The 15,745-nt window shown below is 39.1% G+C and overlaps 1 protein-coding gene across 3 annotated transcripts in view; it reads right to left on the bottom strand.

Annotated features, from left to right (window-relative positions):
- The window catches only part of CC2D2A (coiled-coil and C2 domain containing 2A), a 57,741-nt gene extending 42,553 nt beyond the window's left edge, over positions 1–15,188 (bottom strand). For all 3 annotated transcript variants that reach the window (XM_014937096.1, XM_014937093.1, XM_014937095.1), the window contains exons 1-7: positions 15,054–15,188; positions 6,788–6,876; positions 6,176–6,277; positions 4,284–4,385; positions 3,106–3,282; positions 2,777–2,930; positions 1,219–1,355 (exon numbers count right to left, since the gene is read on the bottom strand). In XM_014937096.1, coding sequence (XP_014792582.1) covers positions 1,219–1,355; positions 2,777–2,930; positions 3,106–3,282; positions 4,284–4,385; positions 6,176–6,277; positions 6,788–6,876; positions 15,054–15,081 — 789 coding nt within the window. In that variant the 5' untranslated portion in view covers positions 15,082–15,188. The remainder of the gene's footprint in view (positions 1–1,218; positions 1,356–2,776; positions 2,931–3,105; positions 3,283–4,283; positions 4,386–6,175; positions 6,278–6,787; positions 6,877–15,053) is intronic.
- Positions 15,189–15,745: the final 557 nt, after the last annotated feature.

Genomic DNA, 15,745 nt, shown 5'->3' with positions numbered 1-15,745 from the left:
AAAAAAAAAAAAATCAATACTTGCATCACTTAATATTTAAATGTTGTTTTCTTAAATTCCTAAAATTGAAAGAATTGTAATCTTTTACACAAGACTGCCACCCACATATTCAAATTGAATTATAAAAATCATAAAGCATAGAATTAAAGAGCTAAATGGGAGCTCAGAGAGATCATTTATCAAAGGATCTCTCAACTCTTCGAGTCCACAAGCTGAACTAATTTAACAGTATCTATGAAAGCAGATGAGGTATCTTACACACCAATTGCCATCCATGACTTCACATGTTAAAAATTGCCCTAATTCATCCCTCTGCTCTCATGTCCTGGATTCAAGAATAGCTTAAACCAGTGCAGCTGCTGACAGATGCTGACCTGCCCTCTTACTCCCACACCTGGTTTAAGCTGACCCTAAGCTGATGCAGTAACATGGTGAAGCAAACCAGAAAAACTGGGTTGAAGCTAGCCAGTTAAAAATTTCAGATCCACATATTCCCATTCTAATTCACAGAAGTACCCCTGCTAGCCCTGGAAGAATTCATATAATCAAAATAAAATATAAAGGGCAAGTGCTGTAGAATAGGTTAAATCTATACTAAACTATACATATATAGCAGGATAAAATACATCCAAGCCACCTTCACGGTGTTTCCATAAGCCATTCTTAAAGATCTAACATGATTCTAAAACTTCTCCATATAATCTATATGAATATTTAACTACCCTTACCGTCTGATCAGTAAATTTCTACAACTATTACTTCATATTATCTTTAGTGGACACAGAAAACAGTCATTCCATATTGCTTCCTTTTATTATAATCTTCCAGTAAATAATTACAAGAGCACCTGCATAAATCTTTGTACATACCACTAGGTCTCGCAGCATTTTATAAAAAACTAAATTACAATTCCCCTATTGTAGTGGCAACTAAACTCCTGCACAGGCAAGTGAAGTGATTTGTTCCCCAGCAGGCTACGAGCAGAGCCAGGAAAAGACACCAGTCTTCTAAGACCCAATCTGGTGCTCAGACCAGATTGGGATACACTAAAACATACTGCTACAAGAATCCTCATTTCCTGATGTCTGATAATGCTAAACATTTTAAGGATGAAAGCCCCATATTACCACAACCAATCTCCTACTTAACTGTAAGAAAATAAAATACTGATAAATAAAGGATTTTAAGATGACAGCTAAGAAGGTAGTGGTGACTTACTCGCTCCTGTCTGAGTATTCTGTTTTCTAATATATTTTGATTAGACTGTGATACAAAGGGCCTTTCTCCTGTGTAAAGACCCTCATCCTCAAGGTACCTAGGCTGCACGTTTCCAGGCATCTTCTCAGAAGCAGGCACTAATGAGAAATTAAATAGAAAATCATGTAAAATATCTAATAACTGTAGTTCTAGTCTATTAATTCTCTAATAGCCTATGCCATTCTTAAATGAATGGCACTGTATATTAAGCATGCTGTCAGAAATATTTTCCCATCTAGGAAAAAAGAAATGAATATATAACCAAAACAGGTCCTTTTCTTTATCAGGACAGATCCACAGTTTCAATCTATCATAAAAGTGTCACAAGTCTTCAAAACAGACAATTAAACATTTCCTCACCAAAAAATACTTTAAATAACTTAGTGGAGTTTCGTTTTACTGGTTGCTTGCAAAACAGGATGAAAAACCCATTAGCAGCAACAACTGACCAGACAAACATTTCTAAGCCTTTCCCATATAAAGCGAAACTTTAAGTAAAATCAATCCTAACTATTATTACTAGTTTGCTTAAGCTACTCTTGTACAAAATACAGAACGTGCATAAAAAGTCATCTTAGCCCAATAACAGTAGGTGGAATTCTTTAAAGCCTGCCTGTAGGATTATCTCACTGGTGTGTATGGATTCAGTATTTTTCAAGGAGCAACAGCAAAACAGGGAGGGATTATATACGAGGGTTACAATAAAAGTTATCCCCCAAATCAGAATGCAGGGGACCACACTGGGAGCAGTCAGAACTAAGGTACAAGACACGAAAAAACAGGGGCACCCAATGTCAACTATTTTGACATTGCACTGCAAGCTCTGCTGACACCATTCTGGTACAGACCACCGAAAGACTCATTTCTGTTTCTTCCACTTCAAATATCAAATAGCAAGTGATATTATAAAGCAATTTTTTCAGACTTTGCAGTTCTATGTGAATAAGGCAAAAAGGTCAGAGCCATGATCAATGTTGACTAACTATTTCCAATTCACAAAATCAGATTTTGGGAAAAGGGCCCCTTGAATTACAAAAATCCTTCTGTTACTTACATGAGTCTCGACAAACTTCCCACATGGAAAAAATTGCAGATGTGGCCAAGTAAAGAAATAGTCTAAGATATAATGTACAGTGCATGAGCCACTCTTTGTACCTACATGTGTGTAGTCAGTAACCTGTTGCATATGTTAAATAATGTAATAGCTAAACCACGTGGAAAGAGGGGCCAGCCAGCTTGCCTTTACAATAGAGAGCACGAAGGGAATTATGCCAGAGGAACTGATGTGCCCCGAGTTCACTTGCTAGCACGCCAGCTGGTGACCTGCTGAGGTGTGCATGTTCCTAGTTAATCCATTTTGTCAGACCTTTTCAGACGTGACTGGATGAACAGTGTCAGAGAAATGCAATTAAATCTCTCTCTACTGCCAGAGACAGTCTGATAGATGTTTTCCAGCAGATCAAAGGGTGCCATGCTATGCAAAATCCAGGAACAAAATGGATAAGCACAATCTTCATACCTGCTCGCATGCTGGGAATGAAGAGAAATTCTTTTTCCTTTTTTATTTGCTCTGAGTAGTTTTCACAATCAGCAGGTTTCATTATTAGAAGATCTTCGGTTGTCTGCCCCATAATCAATAAATCATCATCTTTAACTAGGCGTGCGTCTTCATCCTATAGTTTAAGTGTAAACATCTCTGTTAGTTCATCCGTTTCATAAAGTTGAGATCTTTAGAAAGCATGCTTTCAGAATTTTTAAGGGAACAAAAGTTGTCATTTTGTATTAGATTATTAGAATTAATTGAAGATGTCTGAACAAAAATATGAAAATTTATTCTATAGCTCATACCGTTTCATCCTCCTCTTGTTCATCCTCATGGGTTTCTACATGTTCTTCTTCTGCCTCCTCCTCTTCATTTAATTCATTCCTTTTCCTGGCTCCAGCCTTTATACTCTCTGGTTCAGCATCAAAATTGAAGGTAAAGAAATTATACGCTTCTTCAGCAGAAGGAAAATCATTCTGGAGCTAAGAAAAGAAGACAAAGATACTTTAATATGACATTTATGAGGCATTTAGGGCAAGTGAAGATATCTATCCATAGATAATAGCAATAACAGCATGTATAAACACTTGACACAGGATAATACTTATTTTATATCAAAAAGAACTCACCCAAATGCTGAAGCTCACTGAAATTTTTAAATAATGCATGAAACTTTCTCTATTGCTACAATATTATTTCATTACATACTTCTGGCAATGTTTTATTTTAAAGTTACCTGGTTCAATTTTAACCAGGTTATTGTTTTAACAATTTGTGAATGAAAAATGCCAAAGTTGAAATTCTGGCCAAATGCAGATATCCAGGTGAATGATATGAAGAGAAATTTCTAATGGCATTTTGCCTCTAAAGGACCCAGGCTCCTTTAGTGTTAGGTTAAATGCTCTAATAAAAGAATTAACAGTAGCATTTTGTGGCTAATAAATACAAATACACTATTTTGTAAATTGCCTTAACTGCCAATTGGTGGCATTCAATAGAAAGAATTTAAACAAGAAATATTTCTCCTCCAGTGATTGTGTCCAGGTAGATTGAAGAGAAATTTCTAATGGCATTTTGCCTCTAAAGGACCCAGGCTCCTTTAGTGTTAGGTTAAATGCTCTAATAAAAGAATTAACAGTAGCATTTTGTGGCTAATAAATACAAATACACTATTTTGTAAATTGCCTTAACTGCCAATTGGTGGCATTCAATAGAAAGAATTTAAACAAGAAATATTTCTCCTCCAGTGATTGTGTCCAGGTAGATTTACTTTTTTTTTTTTTTAAATCAAATGACCCAAAGCCATTCTTACATTCAATACTTCAATTATTGGCATATACTGCTTGTGAATTTTTACATTAAATAAAAAACCTTCTCTGCTGCTTAAAACTAAATTGTAGGCTTCTTCAAACAGAATCATGAAGCCATACAAAGTTTAAATGAAATCAATATCAGTTATTGAAATGAAAGAATTGATACTTACTGTTGACTTTTCCTTAAGCTTTTTGACAGATTCACGAAACTTTATTTTTGATGGTAAGTGGGATTCATCGTCTTGCATCTCTCTAAATTTATCAGTATCAGACTGCATAAAAATAAATACGCAAGTTATAACATACATTTACTGATAAAAAAAAGACAAATAGCTGAATACAGAGATTAGATACCATATTTTCACAAAAAAAACACAACACCACAAACCAACAAAATAGAAACACAGTTGCTGTGTTAAAAATTTAAAATCAGTATAATTGTTACATGGGTGCATCTATTTATTACTTAACTCCTTTCTCCTTTGAGTCAAGAAATATACTCACGAAATGGTCAGTTGCATAAACCTTACTTTACTTTCTTCCCTGCTGACAGGATTGTTCCTTCTGCACTCCTGAGCCCAAACAGCCGCAAGGGGGAGAACGGAGGTAGCAATGCAAAATCTTCCCATCTAGAGATGAGAGCTGACAGACAGCACAAGCCGGGCAGCGATGGCAAGGGTGCTGCTGGCAGACACTGCTGACCAGGGAAGGGAATCAGGGAGCTAAGGGCAGCTTCTCCTATAGCCCCTGCTGCAGCCAGGAAAAACCTGCTTTCCTGGTGATACAAAAAAAGGTGGTGTCCGTTGCTTGGGTGCTTAAATGCAAACTCGATTATTTCTTTTGTTCTCACTCAATCTAAAACTCCAAGGGTGATGCTCCTCTATCTTTTCAAGGAAGGAGGTGGCTTGGTGATCCAGTTCCAGTTTTCTCAAGCCCTACAGATCACTGTAAACACCACTGGTTCCAAGGTTGCTTCAGCAAGTTCACTGAAGTGATATTCATCAGGCCCAGCCAACATAACACATCTAACATTCTATTTGTTTTTCCTTCATGTGGCCTGAATTCTTAAAGGAAGACATTTCCCAAGTTTACATCTATTTAACCTAAACTTCAAAATAATAACAGCAAAAAAGAAATTCTCAAACCCTGTCAATCTCATGGCCACTTATCTAACAACAAAACAAAATTTCATGTGTGTGTAAATAAGTAGGGGAAACAAAACCAACAGGTGGAAGGCTTCAGACACACTTTACACAAAATCAGTAAAGAACTTTAGTAAGGATCTCAAGTCCACATTTTCCTAATGCAAAGGTATTAAAACAACACTACTTAACTGAAAGCTATGACAATTACCTTTTATAAGAAAACACTGCCAAGAACCTTCCCCACAACCTACATGATTAGGTAATTCTCCCCTAGATGAGCAATTTAGCTGGGCTAATTCGTATTGTTTGGAATTCCAGGTAAAAAGAGATACTTGCTGTTATTTCCTTATGGGCATATGAATTCTTTGGAACACATTTTCTACAGGCAAACAATCTCTTCATGAATTCTGAAGAATATCTGGGTACAAGTTCTGCACAGGCACAGCTTTTGTTATTTTTTTTAATGCAAAATTCATTTTCTAACAAAGAACATGCTTATATTAAAAGCCCTGAATATAAAATAGTAACAAAGAAATACAATACAGTACAATGACATAAAGCTGATATCCAGCCTTTAGCAATTACACTGCGCAACTTTATATAAAGCTGTAATTCAGTGGTTCTTTCTGTCACAGTAGCTTTTAAATACTTCAAGACAGTTTAAGCAACAGAAGTCATGAACCTGTAAACGACATAAGTTTCACGTGATGGCTGTACTATAACGAAAGCAAATGATTATTGTTAAATAGGTACATTAAAAGCAAAAATCAGAAAGGTTCCTTCCTGGTCACTAATTTAAACTATAGTATAATTTTGATGAAACTGATCTTCAAGACCGTGTGTAGTCTTGGATATATTCCATGTTTCACATTCACTTTCTCGTCATTGGAACACTGAGATCCAACGCACCCTCTTACCGTTTTAGCCAGTCTGGCTTCTGTTTTCCTTTCTCTGATGTTTTTCAAACGTCTGGGCTGTGGACTGGGGTCTTCTTGAGATAAATTAATTTCTGCTTTTGACTAAGCAAACAAATAAAAAAAAGCTTAGCTATAACAGAAATATAGTAAGTCGAAAGCTACAATAATTCCCAGGAACTCAACAACTTATGCATGTTTGTGTTAGGCACAGAATCTTTTAACTATATAATCAGCTTAAGTGATTTTACAGACCTAGATGTTAATACTGCTTATTAAACTGCATAGTAAACTTACAAGGAAATACACAGATTTCAAAATAATGTATCTTTTTGACAAAAACACAGAAGGATTTTGCAATGATTGTATCATTTGAATTATAAAACAATGACAACTTTTATGTTATTACAAACAAATTAAATAGAAACTTTAGAAAAAATACAGTAATAGAAATACGCTGGAAAATAACTGTACTGAGGAACCAAGTATTATTTTGGCCCTAGAAATAAAGTGGGTATCTCAACTGAGAATGACATAGCACTAAGCAAGCAAAATGAAGTTGGTGGTACTTAGAAGACTAAAGTTAACCAAATGGGACTTCTGAAGGATTCTCACCCTTGCTGCTTTTAGTTTCTCTCTCATTCGCTCCCTAACAGAAGATTCTGCAGAGCCTGTCCTTGATGTAGAAGGGAGAGGTGGCAAGTCTGAAACACAGAAAACACAACATGTTTAAATTAAGTATTTTCTGAAAGAAACTTAAAATTATGTAAAATAAAACCATATATACCATACAAAGTCCCATATTCAAACAGAAAGAACTTGCATGAGAAAAATTGAAGGAATAAAACTTTTTTTTTTTAAATTCAGAACTTACAGACTACCATTTAAACACCTATAGCTGCAATGGATCTACCTTTCTTTTTCTATGAACTGCCTTAAGTAAAGCACATATACACTTTTTTTCTTTCTATTAAAAATATGTAAAGACTTATCAAACATTTTATAACTTCTTAGTCAAAGCTATCCAGATCTAGTTTTGAATGGTGATGTGCTATGAACCTTGATATAGGTGCGATCAAAACAGTAAAGAATTTACAGACTTGCTCCCTTTTTCAGCATAGATGCACCTGCTTTTTGTAATGACAAAATATTAAATTTCTGCAGCGGTGCTTTTGTGCTATAGCTCTAGTAAAATCAAGACAGTAAGATGCATTATACCTTGTCCCATGTACGACTAACAGCATTATCAAGTAAATTCCCATTTCACACACAGGCTACTCGTAACTCTACTTGCGCTGCCCCTCTGGAATCGACAGATCACCCCCTCCAAGCTCACGAGCAGTCTGTCCCCATACTCAGGAAGTCAAGCAAGACCCACAGGAGGCTACATGGATGAGCTAACTCAAGTCACACATAAAATGAAAACTTACAAGAGATGTAAAAAGAGACAGGAGACCTGAAAGGAATACTAAAACACTGTTCGACCATGCAGGGATGGTCTTAGGAAAGCCAGAGCCCACCTGGACTTAAATCTGGCAACAGATGTGGTGCCCAACAGGATGGGATGTTACAGGTGTATTAGCAGCAGAAGGAAGACTACGGAAAATGGTTACCTGCTGCTGCATGGCACAGGGGACCTGGTGACAGGGAATCATAGAATGATAGAATCATTCAGGTTGGAAGAGACCCTTGGGATCATCGAGTCCAATCATCTACCCTACTCTACATAGTCCTCCCCTACACCATATCCCTCAGTACCGCATCTAAACGTCCCTTAAACACATCCAGAGATGGTGACTCAACCACCTCCCTGGGCAGCCTATTAACACAGAAAAGACCCTAGTAATCAGCACTCTCTTCATCTCAGTTTTTACTGCCGTTGGGAACATCAAGCCCCAGAGACTGGCAGAAAAGCCCTGGGCAGCTAAGACTTACCCTCAGCAGAGGAAGATCAAGTGAGGCCACCTTTAAACAAACTGGGCATACGTAAATTCATTTGTCCCAATGGGATGCTCCCATGAGTACCAAGGGAGCTGGTCAACGTCACCTCAAGACTACTGTCAATTATCTTTAAAAGATCATGATGATGATCAAGGGAGGTTTCTGTGGACTGGAAGTGAGAAACCATCACTCCTGTCTTCAAGGAGGAGAATTTGGGAAACTACAGGCTGGTGAGCCTCATCTTGATGCCCAAGAAGGGGATAGAGCAAATAATCCTGGAAACCATTGCTGGATATGTTAAGTACAAGAGGAAAACTGGGAGTCATCAGCGTGGATTTATGAAGGGGAAAAACTTCTACCTGACCAATGAGACAACTTCCTGTGATAAGATAATTGGGTTAGTGGATGAAGGAAAAGCAGCGGATGTTGTTTTTCACTGTTTCTGTAACACCCTTCTAGAGAAACTGATGAAATATGGAATACATAAGTAAGTGGACTGAAAATTGGCTGATCTATGGGCTCAAAAGGTTGTGATCAGTAGTGCTAAATCCAGCTGGAGCCCATCACTAAAGTTGTACCCCCTGGGGTTGATTTCAAACACGCAAAAAAATCCCACAACCCACCCACCAATCCCAAGAACTCAGCAAAACCTTACATCCTTTAGGATCAAGTATTCTCTGCTGATCCTGTGAAACACACAAATCTGAGTTTTAAATCGGTGGTACATATTTAGATTTTTTGATCGATAGTAAATACCAGGTTTGGACACTGACTTGGGTAATTATGTGACTATGAAAAAGAAGAATTACTGTTTGTTGCAGCCTTTGAATTGCTGCTCTCCAAAATCCCAGGCTTTTATTTCATAATTAAAACTGAACGAGAACACATCTTTGACAATCAAACTTAACAGGGTCTCCTTTTCCTTTGAAGTACCCGCTGGCATTCCACCCCCTATCTTCCACATATCAGATTCTCTGAGATTACGATTTCTTCAGGTAGATTCGGGAAATATGAGAAGACATGTACCCTACTGCATACCTTGATATCTAAATAAAAAGAATGAATAATTATCCAGTTGTTTCCAGAGAAACTATGCTCTTGGGGTTGGAAATAAAAAGGAGTGGATACCTACAACCCATCCTCTCACATAAACACAAATGAAAAACATTTTTAAACCTACAATATAAATAAGATTGTATGTGTAAGGAAATGGCAACACTTGCAGCAGTGTGTTTATGTATTAAACACAATCATGGCTGTCTTCTGCACAGTATTTTGAGAAGGTAGTCATCTCTTTCCCATGGATCGCACTAACACTGTGAAAGAATCACAGTTATCCTCTTAATAAAAGAATATTTTTAGCTGAAAACACAGTTTTGTATACCTAATAGCTTAGAAAGTCATCACTTAAGTATTTTTCTTTTTGAAAGACCTCTCATTTCTTCATTAACAAAACTGGTTCTAGCTACATAACTGTCTCCCCATCTGCACAGACCTCTTCAGTCTCACTGGAGCCCTGCAGTTCACCTGGAAATTTTTGGAAGCTTACTGAAACTTAAACTTTGACTGCTATATGCAATATTAGCTTTTTAAAGAGAAGTGCTTTACATCACTTCTTATATGTGGAATCCTCAGATGTTATTTTCTTTTCCTGAACTTTTGTAACTAGCTTGTCTTTCCAGAAGGAGCTCCATCGTTCCACACAGAACACACTGGCCCTTTTACCGGAACAACTGTAAAATGATTAGCAGAAGACTGTGGCTCTTTTTGCACATGTGCTTTGTGGTGCATGCTTTTTTTCTTTCTCTATAATTTTTAATCTGTGAACACATACCATTCTAGGTAAATAAGTTTTTCTCACTATCTCCCACTCACAGAACTATATTACATGTCATTTCTGGGAGCCAAACACCGATTTGTTCTTTGCCCTTACGAAAGCGCATTGTTTGCCAAGGTCTAAGTAAAGGGTGATTTCAGGTTTATATAAGGCATTAAATTCATGAAAAGGAGATAAAACAGTAAAGGGTAAGGGCTTAGGAGTGGTAAGGTCACACAACATATATCACATTATGGGTGATTCAATATTATTCCAAGAGCTTTACTGGCGGCAGAAAATACTGTATGTTGAATATACAACTTAAACATTTAAAGGCTACCTACCATACCAAATTCAAAGTGCAATCTAATTTCCAGCATGACCTTAGTCCACTGTCATTTAGAAAAGAAAAATACATTAAGATAAACCCCACTAATACTGATCCTACTCAGACACATCAAAAGATTTGGGAGAATCCTAATCTTTTCAAATTACACAATTTACTGCCTGTGTTTGTACAAAGGAGCATTCATTGTATTTGGGAACTTCAAAAAGAAAAAACAAGGCCCAAAGTGCGTATCACTAGCATGAGACATGTAAGAGAAAAGCAAGCACCCCATAACTGCTTCCTTAACCAGATGAATACTAGAGACAGAAATAAGCAAGTACTCAGTAAAGATGCCAGGAGACAACACAGAAAAAAGTTTATTTGCATTTTGTCTTTTCTAGCAAGGAACACAGTAAGAGTAAGAACAGGGTAAGAATTAATGACAAAACAGAGAACAAGATCTAGATTAATATCCATCAGACCAAGCTAATTAAAAACCATCATTACAGGGTATCCAATAATTAACTGGCTGCAACGACATCAGAACTCTCAGGGATTCTGAGAAGTGATGGAGAATAGGCAAGTTCCAAAATCCTGGGTAAGTGTCTTTTAAGACACAGGAAAGCGTGAGCTGCAGAAGCAGACAGAAGTCAGTCTAACTTTAACTCTACAAAAAAAAGATTCAGCCTACCTGTAAATATTTAAAATACAGTAAAATAATAATCAAAAGGTGGCCTAGGTTAGCCAAGATCAACACCTATCTAGCCAATTTAATGTGCTTCAACATATATTCTACCCATTCTTGTGAATAATGGAAAAAGCATACATCTCAACTTTTGTGCTTGCCTTATAAAAGGCATCTCTCGGTAGGAAATATTTTGATGAAATGACAGGGTGGGCAGGGGGAAGGGGACACACACAAGTCACAGGAAAACCACATTTAAAAAGATATGCAAGTAACAGTTAATAAATTCAAACCCCATACTGTGTATATTTTCAGGGTCTGCCTCAATCTAATGCCTATAAAACATTTATTAACGGTTTGAATTATGGAATAATGCCTATCTGTACATAAAATGTGCAGGCAAGAACTGGCAGAAGTCACACTTGCTCAAAGACTGACTTTGAAGAATTTTTGGAATGGAGAAAAAACTTCAAAATCTTTTACAACTTCAAGCCCACAAAAAGTTGTTGCACACAGAAAGGTTCTCTGTGTCTGCAGGAGATGGAAATGGCAGACTTTAATTGCAATAAGGAAGGTAGTTACACACTAGAAAAGCTTTTTAACTTTTGGGGAATTCTAGGATTGAAACTGACTCCCTTAAATAGTTATGGAATCTTCACTGGTGCAAGCTTTAGCTAAAAAAAACCACAACCACCACCAAAAAACCCTCCAAAAGCATATGTAAAAACATGTTCTATTTCATTGGAGCAAATGCTTTATTTCAATTCCATTCTGATAAATGAAAACTAGAAAGCAACAGCTTAGAATCTCCTTTTGATCTCCTGAAATACCTGACAATTGCTTGTAAACATTTCCAGACAAGCCAGGTTAAAGTGAACAGTGTAAACACGCACAATTAGCACAGAAAGAATCTGCCACTGCTTTAAGCACCTTTTAAAGCATCAGAACTGATGCTCTGCATGCAGAATTATTTATGAATGAGTCAGTTCCTTGAGACAACAGGGAACACAACGAAAAACATTTTAAGGCTTTAATAGCTGCAGTAAAATTAATTCAATGCATCAATTATTGTGGGATTCTGTGGTTCTTTGAAAAAAGGACCACACAAAATTTTTTTCTTGCTTTATTTTTCTCTACATATGCTATCGTTCTGCTTACGTGAACGGGCTCTACAGCCAGCTAATTTGTGTTTAACTTCAAAATATATTTTTGAAGTTAAAGAATAATACTGATATCCATGACAGCATTACTTCGCAGGATCACCATGGCAGGCCTGTATCGAAAAAATTTCACACCACTTTTTACACTGGAAGTGTCATTATCCTACAATGGCTCCATATTTTACTTCTGGAAGATTTAATAAGCCGCCTGGATACTCAAACTGAAATGAAGTCAAACTGAGAACCTGAAACTGTCATATAATAACTTTCCCCCTTGATTCCCCCGTACTTGGAGGAGCCCAAACCCACTAGGTCTTTGTGTGACTTCAAAGCTCTTTACACTGACAGAGACCCAGAACTCCTGCAATTATCTCGACATCAGTCCCGTATCTGAACAGCATGCAGAAAACAGGCATGGGGGAAAGAACACAGACAGACATTTATGCTGTGACCAAGCATCTTTTACCTGAAAGAACATAGGGAACTTCCATCATAGGTCCTAGAAATACTTTTGTATTTTTCATGGATACAATCACTGCATAAGTCACTGCAAGACACTCCAGAAGCTGCAACCAAGTAACTATCCAAAATCAAAAAACCTAACAATGAAGAAAAAGATTTTGTAACACTGCAGTTGTCCGGGCTTAACAAGGGAATAACTACAGGCTATGTAGAATTTTTCAGATGCACCTCGACAACGGAGGGTGTGTGTGTGTGTTACATTTTATTACTTTTTTTAAATGGCTAGTTATCACTTGGCAAGAAAATGATAAGCAGAAATTCAAACACAGATCATCAGTGTAGTAAAGGCAGTCAGGAAATGAAAACAAATCTACTTTTTACCTTATGATTGGGCAACAAAATAGCAGAGATCAATGTCAGCATACTCAAAAGCTTAACATACAGAAGATGGAAATGTAAATTACTTATAAATCTGTCAGATTGAATTCCGGAGGTGGGGGGGAGGGAAATGAAAAACGTTTTGGATAGATGCATGAAGACTTTAGCGCAAGGTGTAGCCTTTCTCAAAATTGAAGATGCAATTTAAAAAAAACCCCAAAAACAGACGGATAAATTATACTGCAATTAAGTAAACCAATGACACAGTCTCTTCAGAATATCACATGGAGCACTTTTCACTCGTACAAAATAAGCAGACTTCAGAAGCAGCAATAGAAACAATTTCTGAAATACTTCAGAAACCAGTTGTCACATAAGGGAACTAACGGCTAGTTTTATTCTCAGAGTACTGCTGTGCTGTTCTGTTTATTCTTGGAAAATGAGCTTCTGTAAAAGAAAATAACCATCACTAGAGGGTGTCTCTTGATTTCCCCATGCAATCAATTTTGAAAACTGTTTGGACTCCATCTGTCAACAGCCTAGCACTTCCTAGCACAAGTTGGCCCAGTGAGGCTCAAAAAACATTCAAAAAAAATACACAGAGCTTGAAAGAGCTGGAAACATCCCTAAATTGTAGACGTCTGAAACAAATACCATATTTTGCTAAAATGACTTTAAGGAAAATACATACATTTTATTTTGATAAACCTTGATACTGACGAAAAACTAAGCATGGTTATACTTCTGGATTTTCATTTTATTGACTTTTTAATACTCTGTTCTTAATTAGCTCATTTATGCATCCTATTTAGGTAAACCCATAAAACCGTGCAGTAAGATCCACAACATTGATGTTGTCCAAAGTATTTAATAAACAGGGATATTGCAGAGATTCTGCCAAAGGAAGTGCAGACTAGTTTTGCAGTATCAACAACCTCATTTTTCTCCAAGCCAGCAATTAGACATTCACTTCTAACAGCTGCACACCACATCACTCTCTTGCCCTCTCCTACTTTGTGGGCCAGGCTGGATGGGGCTTTGAGCAACCTGCTCTAGTGGGAGGTGTCCCTGCCCAGGGCAGGGGGGTTGGAACTTGATGATCTTTAAGGTCCCTTCCAACTCTAACTATTCTATGATTCTATGAAATAAAGAGTATTCATAGAATAGAATCATAGAATCATTTAGGTTGGAAAAGACCCTTGGGATCATCAAGTCCAACCATCAACCCTACTCTACAAAGTTCTCCTCTACACCATATCCCCCAACACCACATCTAAACGTCTCTTAAAACACATTCAAGGATGGCGACTCAACCACTTCCCTGGGCAGCTTATTCCAATACCTGACCACTCTTTCTGTGAATGTTCAGTTTAAACCTACCCCGCTTCATCAAGTCCAACCATCAACCCTACTCTACAAAGTTCTCCTCTACACCATATCCCCCAACACCACATCTAAACGTCTCTTAAAACACATTCAAGGATGGCGACTCAACCACTTCCCTGGGCAGCTTATTCCAATACCTGACCACTCTTTCTGTGAATGTTCAGTTTAAACCTACCCCGCTTCAGCTTGAAGCCATTCCCTCTCGTTCTGTCACTAATTAGCTGGAAGAAGAGACCAGCACCAACTCACAACAGTTAGAGTAGCCCATCAATAAACCCATTCGTGCCACTGTAAGCACTTCAAAGACAAAATACAAGGTTTACATTCAAACTTATAAATACTGCAGGTCTACAATAACACCTTGGGGAAATGCTCTGTATTTTACATAAGAGCATTTTTAATAATCCATTCCTATATGAACTCCACAGGGGTATCACACCTTTTGAGTGCAGCGCTCTGACCGTACGCACAACGCTCCCGGCCCACTTGGCACACGGCAGGCCCACGCAGAGACCCGCCCCCTCCATCCCGGCCCCACTGCCGCGAAGGAAAAGCGAGCTTAATGAAGCCCTTCAAGGTCAAAAGCAATTAACGAGCCCACTGCCGGCTCGGGGCCACGTGGAGAGCGCTCCGCCCCAGCTCCGCCCCCGACGGCCCCGGGCCCGCCCCCGACGGCCCCCGGGCCCGCCCCGCCGCGGCGGGTGGGCAGTCAGTCAGTCACTTACCGCGCGGTGCCTGCGGGGCGGTCGCCATGCTGTCGGGGCTCCTTCCCGCCGCTCGCGGCTCGGGGGGAACGCCGGCCTCCGGCAGCTGCAGCGGGGCGGAAAGGGAGAGGGAGGGCGCATGAGTGAAGGGGAACGGGCCGGGAGGAGAAGCGGGCCCGGTGCCTGCCGCCGCCGCCGCCGGTGGGACCCCGGCCCTGAGGGGGAGAGCGCGAGCGAGCGCGCGGCGGTGTCGGGGGGCACGCGGCCGTGCGCACGCGCGGTGGCGGCCGGGCCTCATCCCGCGGAAGGGCGGGCCCCAGGCGGGCGCGGGGCCGGGGAGTGGGCCCGGGCCGGTAAATGGGTGTCGGAGCGGAAAGTGCTCACCGCTTGCTTTCTCCTCTGCCGGCGGGTGGTTAAGGTTCTCCTCAGCCTTTCCACCTGGGCTGGGTCCTCCTCCGGCAACTCCGCCTGGCACAGGGAGAGAGAGAGAGAGAGAGAGAGAAGTGCGCTGTGGGGTCGTTGGCCTTCTCCTCTGAGCCAGGGCGATAATCTCTACTCGATCAAAACACCCCATTTAAGCCATTTTTCCCTGTATACATGTTCCACGTATGCCATTGGCAGGCTACAGCCGTCATACTGACTCCAGGTAGCACACACTGCTATTTATTAACAATATTAAAGCCTACTGACACCTGTAAAGCATCTTGCCTTAT

The sequence above is a fragment of the Calidris pugnax genome, unplaced genomic scaffold (genome assembly GCF_001431845.1).
Source record: "Calidris pugnax isolate Ruff unplaced genomic scaffold, ASM143184v1 scaffold49, whole genome shotgun sequence".
Taxonomy (NCBI): domain Eukaryota; kingdom Metazoa; phylum Chordata; class Aves; order Charadriiformes; family Scolopacidae; genus Calidris; species Calidris pugnax.
Note: the sequence above shows the minus strand (reverse complement) of the source record. Positions and strands in the feature narration are given on the sequence as shown.